Source organism: Rhynchophorus ferrugineus, unplaced genomic scaffold, assembly GCF_030347505.1.
Source record: "Rhynchophorus ferrugineus isolate W39M unplaced genomic scaffold, kcgeb_rfMv2 rfM5, whole genome shotgun sequence".
NCBI lineage: Eukaryota > Metazoa > Arthropoda > Insecta > Coleoptera > Curculionidae > Rhynchophorus > Rhynchophorus ferrugineus.
In genome coordinates, this window is record NW_027472584.1 from 21,143,193 (window position 1) to 21,161,384 (window position 18,192).

Below are 18,192 nucleotides of genomic sequence, written 5' to 3' on the forward strand. Positions count from 1 at the left end.
TTCAATGATTGCTAAACATACAAACACATGTTGAAGAAGTTTGCGTGTTTTTTGAGTTTTTCTTTCAGTCGAATATATGTCCCTTTTATGTCAGAAAGTATTGTTTCTTATTTTGCTTCTAGTTTTTATCGTCTATATACTGGTGATATTTTACTCTTTTATTAGGTCCATATACCTTATATCAGTAAATTTAATTAAAATATTTATTTTATAAAAAAATAAATAAAGACAACTTCAGCCCCATAAGATAAATAGGATAAAATCGTTGTATGCTGAACCTAATAAATGTTTTAAATCATACAAAGTTGTCATAGCAACAATGTAAATATTGATGGAAGAAGTTTATCAGTATTTGTCATTGTTTTATGTTTATGGGGTGTTTATAGTTTTGTTATTTGTCTGTCATTACATCAAGATACTGCGTACACTATAACATGTAAAAACAACTGGCTATTATAATTATTTCTTAAAATGTCATATTAAGAAATAAGAATGTTTATATTTTTGCACAGTGGTATGGAAGTCTAGGTAATAAAGTAGCATATATTTTATGTAGTGTTAAACCTCTATAAGACACCTTCAAAACTTATTAACTGGAATTGCATTTGTTGATTTTATGTAACCCGAATTGTATATACGTTACTTGAACTTGCTCTATCGCTTTTTACGCATAATTATAACTGTTTTTGGCAACCTATATAGAACGTACGTATCAAAAATATTGCAGTATCCAATATCTCGCCATATTTCCACTGACAATCAAAAGCTCACACTTTATCCTTTTTTTGCCACCCCTTTTCTATCAAAGCCAAGGTTTACCTGTAATAGTGTACACAAATAGAAAAAAAAGTTCTGGCTCGCTGAATCTGACTGAAAATACCATTGACAATAGCTAACAAAGCTGATATTTAGCAACGTAGGCACAATTACGCAATAACAGCAGCAAAATCAGTACCTTGCATAACAATACATCAATAACCTCGTTGGTATATAATAAGAAATGTGAAATACGAGTTATCTTTCCAATACAACATACTTGGTAGACTTAGTACCTCCTATTATGATTTATTCACATCGAAGCAGCATAGTTCGATTGGAAACGTGTCCTAAATGCTCAAGAGGTTAGAAAATGGGTATATGAACAATTAGTCTTAAATCTGATACCGTTATATCAACATGATATCGTTATCTTACCAAAAATGTTAAATTTACTTTAATTAAACGTAATTTATAATAATTTTCTCTCAATAAATACCAAATCGAAGGAAAAAATGATACCAATTAATTCGTGTTCGTAATATATGTTATACCAAAACTTGTGCGACTATTAGTTGTCTAATTGTATATTAAATTAGTTCGTCTATTAAATTATACGACATAAGTGACCTATTTCAAAGGCCACGCTACCACTGGCGATAAATTAAACTGGGAAATTAATTTACAGGTAATTATTTAACAAAGTTTTGCTCGCTCACAAACATCTTTTCTTTAATACCTTTAAGAACTTTAGTCATAACTTTAATGTGACCTCTTTTCAAAACCAACCTCGAATTTGTTACACTTAAACCGTGGGTATTTTATTGTTAATGTTGATATAAAACATTGATTTTTCGCGTTCCTTATATTAAAATCACTAAAATTTAATTAAAATATATTGTTTTATTATTTGAAAAAACGATACCGTAATAGATTAAATTAAATTGAATTCAACACACAACAAAAATATTATTGACAAGAATGGATTTCAAGTGTTTATCTCCCTTTATGATATTGATATTTTTTTAGGTGGAACCCCCAGATGTTACGCAAAAAATTGATGTTTATATATGTACAAAAAGCATCAACAATACAGCTAGTTTGGATGTGGCAATCCAAACACAAATCCCCAATATAGAAAATCCGAAATTTGGCCTAAGTGTCACGTAAGTTTATTTCCGTTGTAACGTTAACTGAGCTCATTTGTGTTTCGTAAAAATAGACGTAACATTGTTGGTAATGCAACTATGTGAAACAAAGACTACATCAAATACAATAATTTATCACTGTGGAATAAATGTCGAGTAAATTTTTATTTATTACACTCTACAGGTATTATTTTAAACTTATCATTTTGTTAGTCCCCAAGCTGCGATATATTCAGTTTAATGTACTAAATAAAATCATGTTATAATATAGAATTTGTAGATCATATCTATGTACAGGTTTTTTTTAATTTGAGCTTTTCAAGATTTACTGTTGTACAAAGGTCGCCCAATGATCATTAAATATTGAACAAGCTGATTTCTATAGAACATATAAGCATCATTGATCCCACATAGGTTTTTATCTAGTACAATAATTTTGTTTGTTGTTATGAGTCATTCATCCCAAATAATGTTTAAATATTTGTCCAATATTGGAGCAACTTTCAACTGCTACAGAACCAAGTCAGTAAATGCTGGAAGCTAGATTTCTAGCTTCTAACATTTCTAGGGTTATGTATCTTCAGAGCCAAATTGATGAATTACGTACAGGTGACGTGAAAAACTAAATTTTTAGTTTTGGCCTCTTGGATTATCCTCTATTTCACACACTACAGTCATAGTCTCTAAATTTGCTTTCTTTCAAAACAATGATTTGATAATACAGATTAAGAAACATGCTACTTACGTTGCATGTTGCCGTGATAATTTGCTCAACAATATTACAACAATGTCATGTCAACGAAATTGTGATAAAGTTCTAACCTTATCAATTAAAAAATGGATTATAGTAAAATAATGAAAATGACAGGGATATAATGAAAAAGAGAGCATTAAATGTTATTGGGTAATTGATAATATTGAGAGAACAAAACCATTAAATGGAGAAAAGGAAGCAAGTAAATAATAAATAAATGAGCAAATAAAAAAGAGAGAAACAAGAAGAATATTTTTAATAAGAAAATGAAGAGATTGAAAACATGAAGTTGGCATGAAACAAAATATAGTAAATTGTAAATTGAACACTGAAAAATAAGTAAGAATTAGACATGGGAACAAATAACTATCAAAAAATTAAAGACTAATAAAAGGGTAAACCAAACAAAAAGAGTAAAAAATATTACAAAACAAGATGAAATTAAAAGGGAGATAAAAATAAATTTATAGATAAACAAGAGAGACCAGAAATTAATTAAAATTATGTCTATTAGAGGGAAAAACAAAAGGAAAGAGAGCTGTAATTGTAGATAGGAAATTGATCATTCATGGGGAAATATGGGAATTATGAAAACTACAGACAGAGGAGAGAGACTGAGAAAAGTAATAGAGAAAATAAGGGAGAACAAAGAGGAGGTGAGTGCAAGGATAGATACAAACATGGAAGTGAAAAAAAGAAAACATAAACTGGCTATACTGTCCTAAAAAAGATGCACTGTACAGAATAATGAATATTTTGAAAGCAAACTAACAAAAGGTGAAGAATTAATTCAAAAAACCAACGAAACAAGAAATGATGACAGATAATTGATTATCAATAGAAGAAAAAGATGAAGAACACTTATAATAATTATAACAACCTCTGAATTTGGCAGTAACTTCATTATCATGTCTAATAGAGTCCCCACATTACAGAATTATCAATTCGAAACTGTGTTATTATCAGTAGGTCATATGGCATTTAGTAGTTTCTATTTAACATCCAGGCTATGATCAAAGACATTCATATTTGAAAACTCCCTTCTGACTAATTTTAATAAATTCAAGTTTTCTAGTGTTTCTGTGCTAGGAAAACAATGGTATGATAAGAATAAAAATGGTTTTATGTCCATTAATGATGCTCATGACTGTAACCGGTTAGGTACAGGAGATATCTAAGGTTCTAAATATATTAAAAGTATTTTGATTCCAATTTACACGAAATGTTGGACATGACAGTGGATTCGGAACGCTTTTTAGACCCTTTTAAGTGCACTAAACAGGAGTTTTTACGTAGTTATCTGGCACTGGATGAAACATGGATTCCTAACTAGACACCGGAATCAAAACGATAGTCAGCTGTGAGAGGACCGAAAAAATTTAACGTTGCCCAAAGCGGGCAAAAACACAGTCGGCTGGATGGGCCTACGTATTTTAGAACGCGCATGAAATATTATTGATTTATTAATTTGAAGAGATAATACCACGAAATATTAACTGTTCGACTAAATTTTAAACTAAGTGAAGAATCCACACAGAAAAAATCCACTGTACTCGCCAGATCTAATCCCCAGCGATTGTTATTATTAAATTATAGGAGTTAAATGATATTTTTATTAATATATTGTTACTAGTCATTGCTGACTAACTTACAATTTGTTTTTACGGTGAATTCAAAATAGGTACCTTACTTAGTCTCTAATAAAACAAAAAAATAAATAAAATTTTTAACTATTAATTTAATGTTAGTAATTTGGCCCTTTTCTCGTAATGCTCTTTCCAACCAATTTTTGTATTACATTTTGTATTTTGTATTTGTCACTGTATGGGCTAAAATTATTATTCAAATTTATTCTCTAATTGTTCTCTAATAATATATATTTATTCTCTAGTATACTTTAAGGGATATTATTCATATATATTCTCTAATATTACCCAATCTTCGCCTTTATGTTTGGGTCCACTTATTTACAGTCATAGCGGACACAAACGGCATATTTTCTTAAACAGAACTATATTCCTGAGTAAACAAATATTTAATCAGAGAGGCGTGTGTTATAGAATAAAAAAATAATTAAAAAATTTGCATAAGCACCGACCATCGTTTCGATTCAATAGCCTGATGAGATCCGAATGCAATTTTTGCATTCGTCAAAATTAATCCTCTTAGTTTTGGTTTAGCTGTAAACGTTATATCTGAAGTAAACAAGGATTCGATATTGTTCGGTTTTAATTAAAATCTAATTAATACCTCTATAGAGCTAAATATCAAATAATATCGAAACCTAATATAATCATCGGAGTTTTTTTTCAGCTCGAATGATATCTTGAGACGAGTTCGAGGTTATTTTGAACTGAGCCAAGCTAAAGGAAAGGCTGATATAGACTATATATGGTTATATTGGGAAAATATGTTTGTAAAAGCAGTTGGAAGCTATCAAAATCATGATTACTCGAGTTCGTCTGCTTTAGAAATATTTTATAAAAATCCGGAAAAAAGCTTCCAGCAACTAGAAGCCGGAGGTGATATACAGATTGATCGTATATGGAGGTAAGTTATCAACTGAACTATAACATCAAATATAAGGTGTTAGATTTTAAATATATACATCCGCAGGGATCTCTCTGAAACTAAATACAGTTTTCGATTCGTTCAAAGCAATTTCCTTTTTCCTAAAGCAAAACTGAAATATTAAATTATATTTTCTTTGTTATATAAAGTCTTTTATGTGACATAATAAATTGTCTCGGATAAGGAATTGTTTTTATATCATATAATACGATTTTCTTGATTAATTTTGGATTAAATAAATTATCTTTCAAACGCAAAAAAGGCAAGATGATATTTTCCGTTCTATCTAAATAAAAAAGCCGCTTCCCATTCGCTGCTGTTTCCAGCGATGAACTTTTTTCGGCGACCATTGGCTTTGGATGGATTTTTACTTGATACACCTTTATTTCCGGCGAAGTAGTTAGTTTAACAATAAAACGTTTTCAGCGCTGGAACAAACGTTTCCCTGAAGTTACCCGGAAAAAACAACATTGGCTTAGAAGGACATTTAAAAATACCAAACGATTTCAAGGAAACTCACAGTTTGTTTGGCGAGCTTACATATACAGAGAACCTCAGTTTTATTAATTATCTACTTAAATACAGAAGTTCATATCCTTTCAGACGATATGGATCATGGTCCAAGGTAATATATACACAGATACATAATTATCTGCATGATCTTAACATATGGCTTTATACTAGATACACCATAATCTATGGTGTTTTTTAGTCCATCCAAAATAACAGTGACTCACGTCATCACAAAGTATGGCGTAAAAACAAAATTCTAGTGTAAATAAAGTAATGAAACAAGCATAATAGTACATTTAATAGATATATTATTGAAGGACTTAAACTATAGTTAATTATACAGCCATAATAGTTTCTAGGATGGGGTTGCTCTATTATATTTACTATTAAATCTTTTCTACGCCAGCTATGAAGCAGAGTTCTCTTTTTTTTATGTAGTTGTATCTCCTAGAAGCCTATTCTACTTAATTAACAATTGAATATACAAGTAATAAATTTTCATTACAGAGCATATTTATGTTTAGGTTTAGTTCTTGATTCCTTCTCAAGATATTTTGATATCACAGTATTTCTCCTTAGTGTCTTCTGTTACTAAGTGTGTAAATTTTTCTTCATAAAAATAGATTTAATCACTGCATTCTCCTTAATGAATTTGATATATTTGCAAAACAGTTAGTATTCATAGTCTCCTTATGAATTCTAACCAAATCTTTATGAATATCAGGAACAATTACACACATATCTATGCACACAAATCATTCACACCTTACAATGCGATTTTCTGCAGTTATCCTATATTAATTATATATACACCTTTAGCTGCTTCTACTCTCATCATCCTGTCTTGGTAACTATCAGCATTGGTTCATAATTCAACATCCAGAAAGTTTAATTCAGTCACTGTCACTTTCTGAGTCACTAATAACTGTGAATAACTCTACTATTAAATTCCAACCTATCAATTACACCACTTCTCGGTTTCTTCTTTCTGTGTGTCTAATGGTGTTCATGCACACTAAAGGTGTTATTGTAGACATACTACATAACCGAACAGTTCTTACTAGTAAATATTTCTAAGTATACACGTCCATTGTAGTAGTTATTTGTCACATCCCACATCAATTATATTGGATTGAATAAGAATGATAGAGAGGAAGACGTACTGCTCCATATACAGTCACATTGTTCAACCATGTGATTTATTGTTCAAGAGTGGGTGTCCAGTATCTCATTTTTATTCGAAGAAGTAACTAATTTAGAGACACAAACTATTTCCGATTCTGACTATTCAATCAGAATATCACAAATATTGAGAAGAAATTGAAATTTACCACAACAAGCAAAGCGCTAAAATAATATTTGCCGGTTTGTAACCTTTAATTATTATCACTAATATTTTCAAGAATATTGCAGACATTTGACAACCAGGCGAATTTTATAGGCTGATTCGGTTACATTTTCGGATGCATTAGACATCATTGTATCCCTTTTTAACTAGAATAATGTGAGAATGAAATATATAGTCTGATTTTTAAACAAATTTACAGTAGGCAATAGATTCGATATCATGATTACGTAAATTCGCTGTTATTTTGGATGGGCTGTATGCGATTTATTATTGCTTGTATAATTTAAACATATACCTTGTAGTATTAGTTATACCCATTACTATTTCAACTTCTTATTTAAGATAAATATATGCCTCTAAAAAATCAAAATATGCAAAAAAACTTAAGAGAGACAAAAATCATAATAATTTTTATTAATATAATTATTCACAGCCAGTATTTATCGTTCAATTCAAATAGAATGAAAATATATTAATTAATATCATTATTTAAAAACTCTGTTAACACTATCCCCTTTTATTATCTCTTTTCCATATATAACGTTCAATCAAATAAAGCACCTCCACACTTATTGTTTCAGTTTTTTACTGAATGTGACATATGGAGGTATTCTAATATTCGCCACCTGAGTTACGAAAGATTAATAATAATCCATTGTGATTGATGCTGCGGAACAAATGTTTTTTATAGCTTGATTCTTGCATATTAATTTTTAAAAATAAAAGGTGGGAATTTATTGATGTAAATCGATTATTACTGGTTATATAGTCGAGATTATTTTATCAGTTTTATATATTTCTATTTCAGATATATTTAGAAAACAAAAAGAACATGACAGCTGACGCTGTTGTCGAATGGGACGGTCAGGAATACCGCAATATCGGTAACATGAAAATACAAAACAAATCCATGGAATTAAACTATAAATTAAAAACACCAAAATACCGGAATAAGCAATTTTTTGTCGCCAAAGTAAATTACGAAGGGATTGGAAAGCATCACAACTTAACGTACGTAGAATTTGCATATATTAAAATTTATTTTGGGTGGAATGTTTTTTGTTTTGCATAATTTCGTCATCTCATGAAGATAATTCTTCAGTAAATCTCATAACATTTGTACGTTTTCACAGATTTGAAATTCATTAAGAAAGTTCCTTATGGAACATCAGAAGGTTAATCTCTAAAAGGTACGTGGGACCTAACTGAATTTATATGAGTTTATTTTCTGTGTATACATGGCGAGTGGTGCGTTGAATAAAACGCTCAATTAACAATTTATATGATAAAATAATGAATGAGCCTAACAAATAACATCCACATTTTTATAAATACTTCATCATAAATTACTGGAAGTTGCGGAATATATATGTTCAAACAAGATATACTATCCTCAAAAAATCCCAACATTTATCTAGTCTTTGTCATAATTTGGCTGCTATATAAATATAAACTATAATATATATTTTTTACTTATTAAAACTAAACTATTAAATTTACTTTACTTAAAGACATATTTCAATTACTTATGTAACCCTTACTGAATCCATAATTTTAATTACAAAAAATTAGTTGTAGATCATAGATATCCATATTCATGTGAAAGCGCGATTTATTTTTATTTACCATAAAAACTGTTCATTTATAGCCAATCAAGGACTATTTAATCAAGTGAAAACACTTCAAATGCTGTCTAGTGGGTCAAATAAATCGGTCATTAAATACACTAGTTATCAGAAATTATATCAGTTTTTTTTTGTATGAGTATTATTATATCTATTTCCATTGATATTTCGAATATTCCGAAGTATACACTTTTATTAAAAGTATTACTGGTATAATGAAATAATAATTGGAAATGTAAAGGAAATTTTATGATAGAAAAACGTTTTAGAAGTATTTAAACTTTACCATTCATATCTAAATTATTCCTGTCATTACTTAAACGTGATATTGAATATTTAAAATATTATTTAACCACTAAAATAATAAAAATCAACCACTTTATAATACTATAAACTGTATATAATATCTTCATAAATTATGCATTTTAAATTATGCTGCGCCTAAATTCTTTATTGTTGAATTAGGCTTGAAAAATTCACCCAAAGAGACAACACAAATTCGCAATATCAACATTGTATTTCAGGAATTTCAAAAAAAGACACATATTAGCAGAAAAAAATGAAATTAATAAATGCTCAGTCATCCCAAATCATCTACTACTGTAGAATAAGAAAGTATGTATCATAGTAAATTAGGAATTTTAAAATAACATGCATAAAACTTTTCTGGTAAAACAAGGTCTAACCACCGCATTATTGCAAATTTATTTGCTATATCTTCAAAACAGTATTATTTCCACCACTTTATAGCAAGAAACTGTACAAAATATCATCGTAAATTATGTATTTTATTTTCTGCTCCCCCTCAATCCAGTATAGTTGAATTATATTTGAAGAAATCACAAAAAAATTGGTCAAACAGATTGGTTTTATGAACTTGATACGAAGTTAGTGAATTATGAATTTTGAAATAACATGTAGGTTCTATTTTTGATAAAATATGTTGACGAAAAAAAAACAACAAACATATGTATATATTTTTTGATAAAACTATATTTAATCACTATATATTCCCTAATGCGTTTGACAAATCTGTAAAGTAGTTAATATTATTTCCGCTACTTTATAACAAAAAACTGTATGTAATATCTTCGTAAATTATGCTGCCCCTCAGTTCAATATAGTTGAATTCAGTTTGAAAAAATCACACAAAATGATGAACAATGAATGAACTTGAAATGAAGACACATATTAGCCCAAAAATGCAATTAACAAATTTTTACTCCCCTCAAAATCATTTACAACTGTAGGATAAGAAAGTGGGTTTCATAATTTAGTAAATTATGAATTTTAAAATAACATGTACCTTCTGTTTTCGATAAAATATGTTGTCGCAAAAAAAAACAAATCATACGCGAAACAACAAAGACATTTTCTTAAAATATTCCTTACATTTTCAGATGCAAAACATTCTATCCGGAGGATGTATCGCTGGCATATGGTACAATAGATTATGTAGAATTGGCGAATATGTTCGGCATGTTTAACATATCAGTCCCATATAAAAACCTTAATTTTACAGCTGCACATTTTAAAACTGAAACAACACCGTTAGTATCTATATATATACAATTTATAAAGTTAAGTTTTATATTACTGAAATATATCTAATTTTGTCACAGGAACGTTTATAATCGATACATCAAAGCTTTCTGGGCCAATGGAACGGCACTATTAGACAGTAAATGCAACATAAAAATGGGAACTTCCATTAGCGAGAAAAACTACAAAGGAAATCTTCTAGTAGAGATGCCTCTAGCAACAAGGCATATTGGAAACGTCGACTATGAATATGACGTAAGTACCTTATTGAGGGCAACAACATTGAGTTGTGACGATTACTTTTTCCAGTGTTACTAGAATTTTTGCGATGCTACAAAGTTATTATGTCTTGAAATGGTAAAAGGAATTATATGAGTCTAATGTCTAAAACATTATAAAAGCAATAGTTAATTATTATATAGCTCTGAAAACTCTAAAGTATCTAGAATAAAAATTACAGAAGCTTTTACTCATTTTTTTGGGATAATTACTGAGTGACTATTGCATTTCTTTATAAATATTTATAAAAAATTTATAAAGCAGGTTCTTTATTTGCATATTTAATAGCTGAAGTTATTTTCAGTGAAAAAAGAGTTATGCATATCCTCAATTTATCAATTGTTTGCCAAGAACTTCAACCATTTTGAGCTCATTTCTCTCCAGAGCGATAACGATATGACCTTCAGAACTCTATCGGTCATGGAAGGTGTGATTTTTATTAACCTACCATATTAAGAATACAAATAATATCAAAAAGACATAAAAATTACAGAAAAATGAGCAATTTTCACATCTATACTCATGGAAAAACTTCTAAAATATTTTTAACTCTCAGATAAATAAACATTTCAAAATACATGTACTTGGTTTTGCAATCAACGAAAGCATATGTTAAATTGCCTTAGGGTTATTAACAGATATACGCGATTTTTTAGAAAATAAACTTTTCACTGTGTAATTCGAAAAATAGTGGTTGTATAAAAATCATTATACCACTATTCGATTCAGCGTAAAATTCAATTCTTCATAATCCCTCCATTTACTAATCTGCGACTATGTGAACAGAAATGGCAGCAAAAATATGAAAATGGCCAGAAGTCGCATATTTTCCCGACTACATGGAAAAAATGTCAAAAATTTTCGCCTCTCAGGTAAATATAAAACTATCAATATCTACGTATTTTGAGGCGAAATAAACGGAAATCCATGTTAAATTGTTGTAGGATTATTGGTAAACCTAACAAAAACATAGTAAAACGTAAATAGATATCCACTCTTTACTCTTTTTTTGAAAATACATTTTTCATTCTATAACTAAGCCAAGAATTATAAAAATGAAAAAAAAAATCGCAAATTTTCCCGACTATATATTTTGAAAAAGTGTTAAAAATATTTACCTGTAAGATAAACATAAAACTCTCAGTATACACATATTTTGAGGTCAAATAATCGAAAATCCATGTTAAATTGTTGTAGAATTCATAATTTTGAAAAATTCCTTGATTAATTTAAAACTTGTGACTTTAAAATAATAATTATTGAGAAAAGAAACATATAGTTAACATTTCAATGGAGATGGCCTTTTATTAAATAACGTTGTTTAAATATTTTCGAAAACTGAAAACTTCACCCTCGTATAAAGAGTTTCTTAAATGTTAACAAATTAGGGGATATTATTTCTAAAGAAGGCCCTTTATGTGTGTATTTAATAGCTGCAGTTATTTCCAGTGTTAAAAAAGAGGACGGTTATTTTGCATTGTTAAAATACCAGAATGGCATTTTAAACGCGTAAAAAATCTAGAGCAATTAATAAAGCCGAATGGGAAATGGGAAAGAATGGGCTCGATAGTACTCGTGTTGCAAGAAGATAACTTTGGTAGCGCCGCAAAAACTCTTAAATCTTTAAATGGATCCCCCGCAAGCAAAAAACAAATGTTAATGAATGAGTTTTACAGAAAAAGGCAGAGCTCAGCATCGGTCGTGCCACAGTGGGATATAACGGCGAAAATGTTCTGGAAGGCAAGTATAATTGCCTGTCCAAGTCGCAGGCGGGACTAAAGACGGATACTATCCACGTCGAACTATTGAACAAGAAAATCCCCATTGGTGCCGACTATGTTCACAGACGGGGAAGCGACACACCAAGGGATGGTTACAATGCTGCAACTGTGGTGGGTGCATCAAATAAATCAGTTGTTCCCATAAAATCCATTGTAATCTATTGCTTTACTTGCATTACCACTCTCCAATTGCTCAGTCACTCAAAGCTTTTCCTATATTAAATGTTTTTTCGAATATCTCGTATTTCCGATACATCAACTTTTTCTCGCACTTTTTTCTTTCTCTCTCTCTCTCTCTCTCTCTCTGATTCTAACTTTCATTCATTGGCGTTTCCATAAAATTCATCTTAATAAAAATATAATCTATTCAATAATCTATTTATAATCAATGTTTATATTGATACACAGTTTAGATAGTTTTAAATTAAAATTCTTCTAGTCGTTTTCTTTTCTTTCGATAAATTTATAGCTGTTTAGAGAAAAAGTGTTTAATATGTGAAGAATCGTAACAAGTTTTCCTCAATTTGAAGAAACCAGCTTTTCATCAATGTTCTAAAACCAAAAAGATTTCAGAAGAATCATATTTCGGTTCAGAAAAAAATTATCTTTCCAGTTTTGTTTCGAACTTAGTTTATTAAAAAAATCACCTAGGAAAAATCTGGATAATAGATTAGATTTATTAATGGTACAGGGTTTATCTCTCTATCTCTCTCTAATTCTAACTTTCATTCATTAGCTTTTCTATAAAATTCATTCTAATAAAAATATAATCAATTTAATAAGTATTATTAATTTTATTAAGTACTATTAATTACTATTTATTAAAATATAATCAATATTTATATTGACATTCATTACCTTTAAAACAAAATTCGTCTAGTCGCTTGTTTTATGTGAACAATCATCTTGCTATTTAATAGTCACACTAGTGTCTTCTGATATGAGACTGAAACTATATAAATTCACAGAGCCATTTATATTTTATTGGAGTATTTTAAAAAACACTGAATTTAAAATACTTTTAACTATCGACCAATTGAAAATATGTAAATAAAAAAATATTTTAAACATACAAAAACAATATTTCGATTCGCGTTAAAAATCTCAAAAATCCGAATTCAGCACTTTTACATAAATATTTTATAGCTATATAGTTATTTTACACTTATAGTTTGATTTTATTTATCAATAACGTTTCTAACAAAAAATCCTGGGAAAGTTTTGTTTATGCATATATCTATTTTTAAGGACACTAAAAAGCCATATACATTCTATAACATAATAAATATTGATTTAATAATACCACAAAAAAAAGCTAAAAATAATATCTATTTAAAAATAAAAATTAATTATAAACAAGGCATCAAAAAAGAGCTTTTATATAAAAGTCTCATTTTTCAGTAATACACTTTCGCAAGATGTCATAAAATGTTTTAAGATTTTTTAAATATTGCCAAGCTAAGAATATTAAGGTTTAATATAAAACCAAAGTTAACTCCGAACTGAATTAAATTAAACTTTTTGGCCTTAATATTTGACAAAGATCGGGAGTTTGAGTAAGGTGCGCCTATTTTGAAAGGGTTTTGTTTAATAGGGTTTGGTAGAAATCTTTTGAAGCGATATTACAATAAAATCATATTGTTTTATAGCTTGAAAAATACTTCTGCATATATTAATTCAATATTTTTGTTGAATTTAGAGATGATTTATGATAATGTACCCATTATTATTGTATTATAGTACAATTTATCATATAGCCCTTCATTGTATAAATAGATACACCATTACTAAATATCTCTGGGTTAATTATAAAAAAATGTAGGACCACAGACGTAATTATAAAAAAGGTATTATTTTTGGAACAATAAAAGGTCAACCATAATATCGTTGTGTTTTATCAGATACAAAAATTATTGGACAAACCATATAATTATTCTAAAAAAGAGAGCATGAATTATTATTTTCAAGTTGTAGTACTGTTCATTACTTGCAGATTCTACTCTTCATTTGCCGATTAATTTTTTTTCCTAATATTTTAAAAAATACCTAAACTTTGTTCAAGTCTAGAGAGAGAAGAACTCGGTCTAGCAGATATTACACATAAATTAAGTTTAGTCAGCGTGAAAAGTTGTTATATTTTGATGAAACAACAATTTATTTTTCGCTAAAATGTCGCTATTTTTCTTGGTTTTATCACTCGAATGCTGTAAGAGTTCGAATGCAGTATTCTTCCTTTTTGAAGATCAGTGAATGTTTATTCTATGCACATCCTTAATTATTCAATTGCTAGCTAATAGAAAACTTTTATTCATCCATCTTGAGGACATTTCTCGCAAGAGCAGTAAAGATGTGACCCACATAGGCCTATCGGGCATGATATTCAGTATTCTATGATTATTTGAATAAAAATAACAGCAAATAACACGAAAATTACAAAAAAATAGCAACATTTCACGACTATACTTACGGAAAATTTTCAGATAAAAGCAAAACTCTCGTTATATAGGTATTTTGTGAAGTAAAATAAACAAAAATCTATTTTAAGTTGCTGTAGAGTTCATCGTTTTCGAAATAGGTGACATATATTGATATGTACCATTTTCTGTGAAAATAACGGCTCATTACCTAAAGTATAACCTAATAATTAAAAGATGTATAGAATTCGTTGCAATACCATTCGATTCAACATCAAAATTCTTTATAATACCTATAATTTTCGTTAATCTGTGCTTATTTGAACAGAAATGGTAACAGAGAAAGTGACAATTTTTTTTACCTCATACATAAAGATGAAACTCTCCGTATATAGGTATTTTGATGTGAAATAAACAAAAATCTATGTTAAATTTCTGTATAATTGACAGTTTTGGAAATATGTGCCAATATGTTATTCTGAAAATATACCTTTCATTGTATAAGCTAAAAACAAAAAATTCTATGTAATCCGTCCTATTTTCGTTAACTTGCGATTATTTGAACAAAAATGGCACCAAATAAAAACATGAAAATGACGAAAAATCGCAACATTTCACGACTATATGTACGGAAAAAGTGCAACAATGTGTAATTTTCACCGCTCAGATAAAGATAAAACTCTCGTTATATACTTATTTTGATGTCAAATAAACGAAAATTCATTCTAGTTTGCTGTAGAATTCATAATTTTGGAAGTATATAACATAAACAGACATCCACTCCTTTTTTGAAAATACACCTTTCATTGTATAACTTAAAAATTAAAGGCTTTATAAAATTCATTAAACTACTATTGGATTTAACGTAAAATTATCTATAATTCCTGTGATTTATATTAACCAAAATTTATTTGAACAGAAAAGCCGACAAACTGTAAAAAAATTAGAAATGTTCATATACCATCTCATTTAAAGCTGTCATTAAATATTTTATTATTGTAAACAGATAAGCAAACTTGTCCGTGATAAAATCTAGCTCGCTTTTAACATTGGTTGAACGGTGACTTTCCAAATTATAATTTTGTATCATGTAGAATGGTCATTCTTTCCACACTTTACTAAGTGTGGAGTGAATGGCTCTGAAAGTACATTAATTCTACAATTTTAAAGTATTTTTAAAATAATAAAAATAGTATTTTTTTAATGTAAGAAAAAATTATTAATATTTTTTATAATAACTTTTTGAAAGGCCCAGGTATAACATAGTGACATATAATAGATATATCGTGAAATGTGTTAGAAAGAAAGATGAGTTAGGGAATCAAAAATTACACGTGCGAAAATATACGCGTTGACAAGTATGATAAGTTTATAGAGATAACTTGATGTAATGATGTATCTATGTGAGTGCATACACAGAAACACGCTATTGATTTAAACTTTGGTATATATCCTAGAGTGATGAATGTGTGCAGAGTTAGGCTCTCCATTCGTTTATTTGAAATATGACTCAGCCGAGAAAAACAAACGGGCTCTGGACACAACTCATAAGCACGTTCTAGTTTGTGGCAGATTGCTATTTCTCCTAATCCACCGAAATATGAATTATCGCCAATTTAAACTTTTTGACTGTGCTTTCGTTCTTTAATAGAATTGTTTCAGTCCTTGGGTGATGTGATTTTATGATAAAACTCAACTTGAACGCTTAGAGGAATATTTATATTGACATTTATTAGTTTTAAATCAAAATACGTCTAGTCGCTTGTTTTTCTTTCGACAAATTTATTACTACTCAGAGAAAAAGTGTTTAATAATATTAGGTGTGTAAATGAACCTTTCGAAATGTTCAAAAAGTGATAACATTTCAAAAGTATCATATTTCGGTTCAGAAAAAATCATTCTTCTAGTTTTGTTTAGAACTGAGTAGTTTATTCAAAAGAAATCACCCAGAGAAAAGTTCGGAATATATATTAGATTTATTTATACTGTGGTGTTCCCCCCCCCCTCTCTCTCTCTCTCTCTGATTTCAACTTTCATTGGTGTTTCCATAAAATTCATTAATACTAAAAATATAATCTATTTAATAGTCTATCTGTAATCAGTATATATACTGACATTCATAAGTTTCAAACTAAAATTCGTCTAGTCGATTGCTTTTCTATTAGTTTTAGGATTTTGATAAAGAATGTCGATTGTAAAGATAGAGAAAAAAAGCGTTAATAATAAAAAAGGTGCTAGTAATATTGGGTGTGTGAAAAATCGTTACAAGTTTTCTTCAATTGGAAAAAACAGTTTTTTTTGCCAATGTTCTAAAGACCAATTTCAAAAGAGTCATATTTCCAAAAATCATTCTTCCAGTTTTGTTTCGAACTGAAAAATAAAAAAAACGCCTAGAAAAAAGTCCAGACTATATGTTGTATGTATGTTTTATTGACTTCTAAAGTAGTCTTAAAGAATTTTTGTTAATTTGATGCTTTATTGTGAAAAATCGGTGCGACGTAATTTATTCGAAGTATTGTCTATCGATAGTCATTGTTTTTTTCCATCTAGAAAGAACGATGTATCTTTTGAGTTTAATTATCTTTTAAGTTCAAATTTAATGCAGTAGCAGTAGTGATCCACAGGGGTCAACTGTGAGGCGGTTTCGGTTTAGTGTATTGGTAAGCCCAGAGGCAGTCCCACATAACCCGGTCCAACTTGTCACTCCAGGGCAAGTCTCCGCGACCAGGTATGCGTCATGCATTCCACCGCCTGGTTTTTAGGCCAGAACAAAAAAAAAAAAAAAAAATGTATCTTTTGAGGCTATCTACGAATCGACTTTTTTTTAGTATTTTCATCATCACATCAGCTGTGAAGTGCTGTTCAGACAGATCACTACTCACATGTCAGAACTAGTAACACTCAGAAGGAGCCACAGCTGTAGAATGCGATGGGTGGGGTAGCACTTTTTATTTTAATGTTTCCAAGTATGATTTCACTTGTTTTGTAGCATGTGGTCGAGCAGTGTCATTGTAAAGAATAACATTGTTGTATTTTTGCCGGTATATATAGGACCCGTTACCAGTAACAATAAGATGCAAAAAACCTTTCCAATTCAATGTCTCTTGGCTTCACTTCATATTGCACAAAATATCTAAACTATTAGATTATTCCCATGTTCTCCAAGTAAATGGTTTCTTGTGTTATTTCCAATAATTATGCATGTTTTTCTTGTATTTTATATGGATCATCATTGAGTAATGCCTTCAGATATTGGTCTTTCCAGAACGCTGTTTGACTTTGGTGTTAATATCCTCACTTTTAAGACATCAAAACAAATATTCCCATGTCGAAATGGACGTAGCATGGCTGTCATAAGCTTCACGGAGCATTCAATAATATTTCGCCTTAGATGTAAATATAAAGTAAAACTTCCCGCAAATGCGATATACTAAGTACAAATTTAGACATTTTCAACGCAC

General features: G+C 29.3%; 1 protein-coding gene across 3 annotated transcripts in view; it reads left to right on the plus strand.

The window, feature by feature from the left end:
• Positions 1 to 18,192, plus strand: part of Apoltp (Apolipoprotein lipid transfer particle) — a 159,110-nt gene that overhangs the window by 98,538 nt on the left and 42,380 nt on the right. For all 3 annotated transcript variants that reach the window (XM_076404794.1, XM_076404795.1, XM_076404796.1), the window contains 7 exons: positions 1,786 to 1,922; positions 4,972 to 5,208; positions 5,656 to 5,854; positions 7,899 to 8,101; positions 10,116 to 10,265; positions 10,338 to 10,512; positions 12,213 to 12,428. In XM_076404794.1, coding sequence (XP_076260909.1) covers positions 1,786 to 1,922; positions 4,972 to 5,208; positions 5,656 to 5,854; positions 7,899 to 8,101; positions 10,116 to 10,265; positions 10,338 to 10,512; positions 12,213 to 12,428 — 1,317 coding nt within the window. The remainder of the gene's footprint in view (positions 1 to 1,785; positions 1,923 to 4,971; positions 5,209 to 5,655; positions 5,855 to 7,898; positions 8,102 to 10,115; positions 10,266 to 10,337; positions 10,513 to 12,212; positions 12,429 to 18,192) is intronic.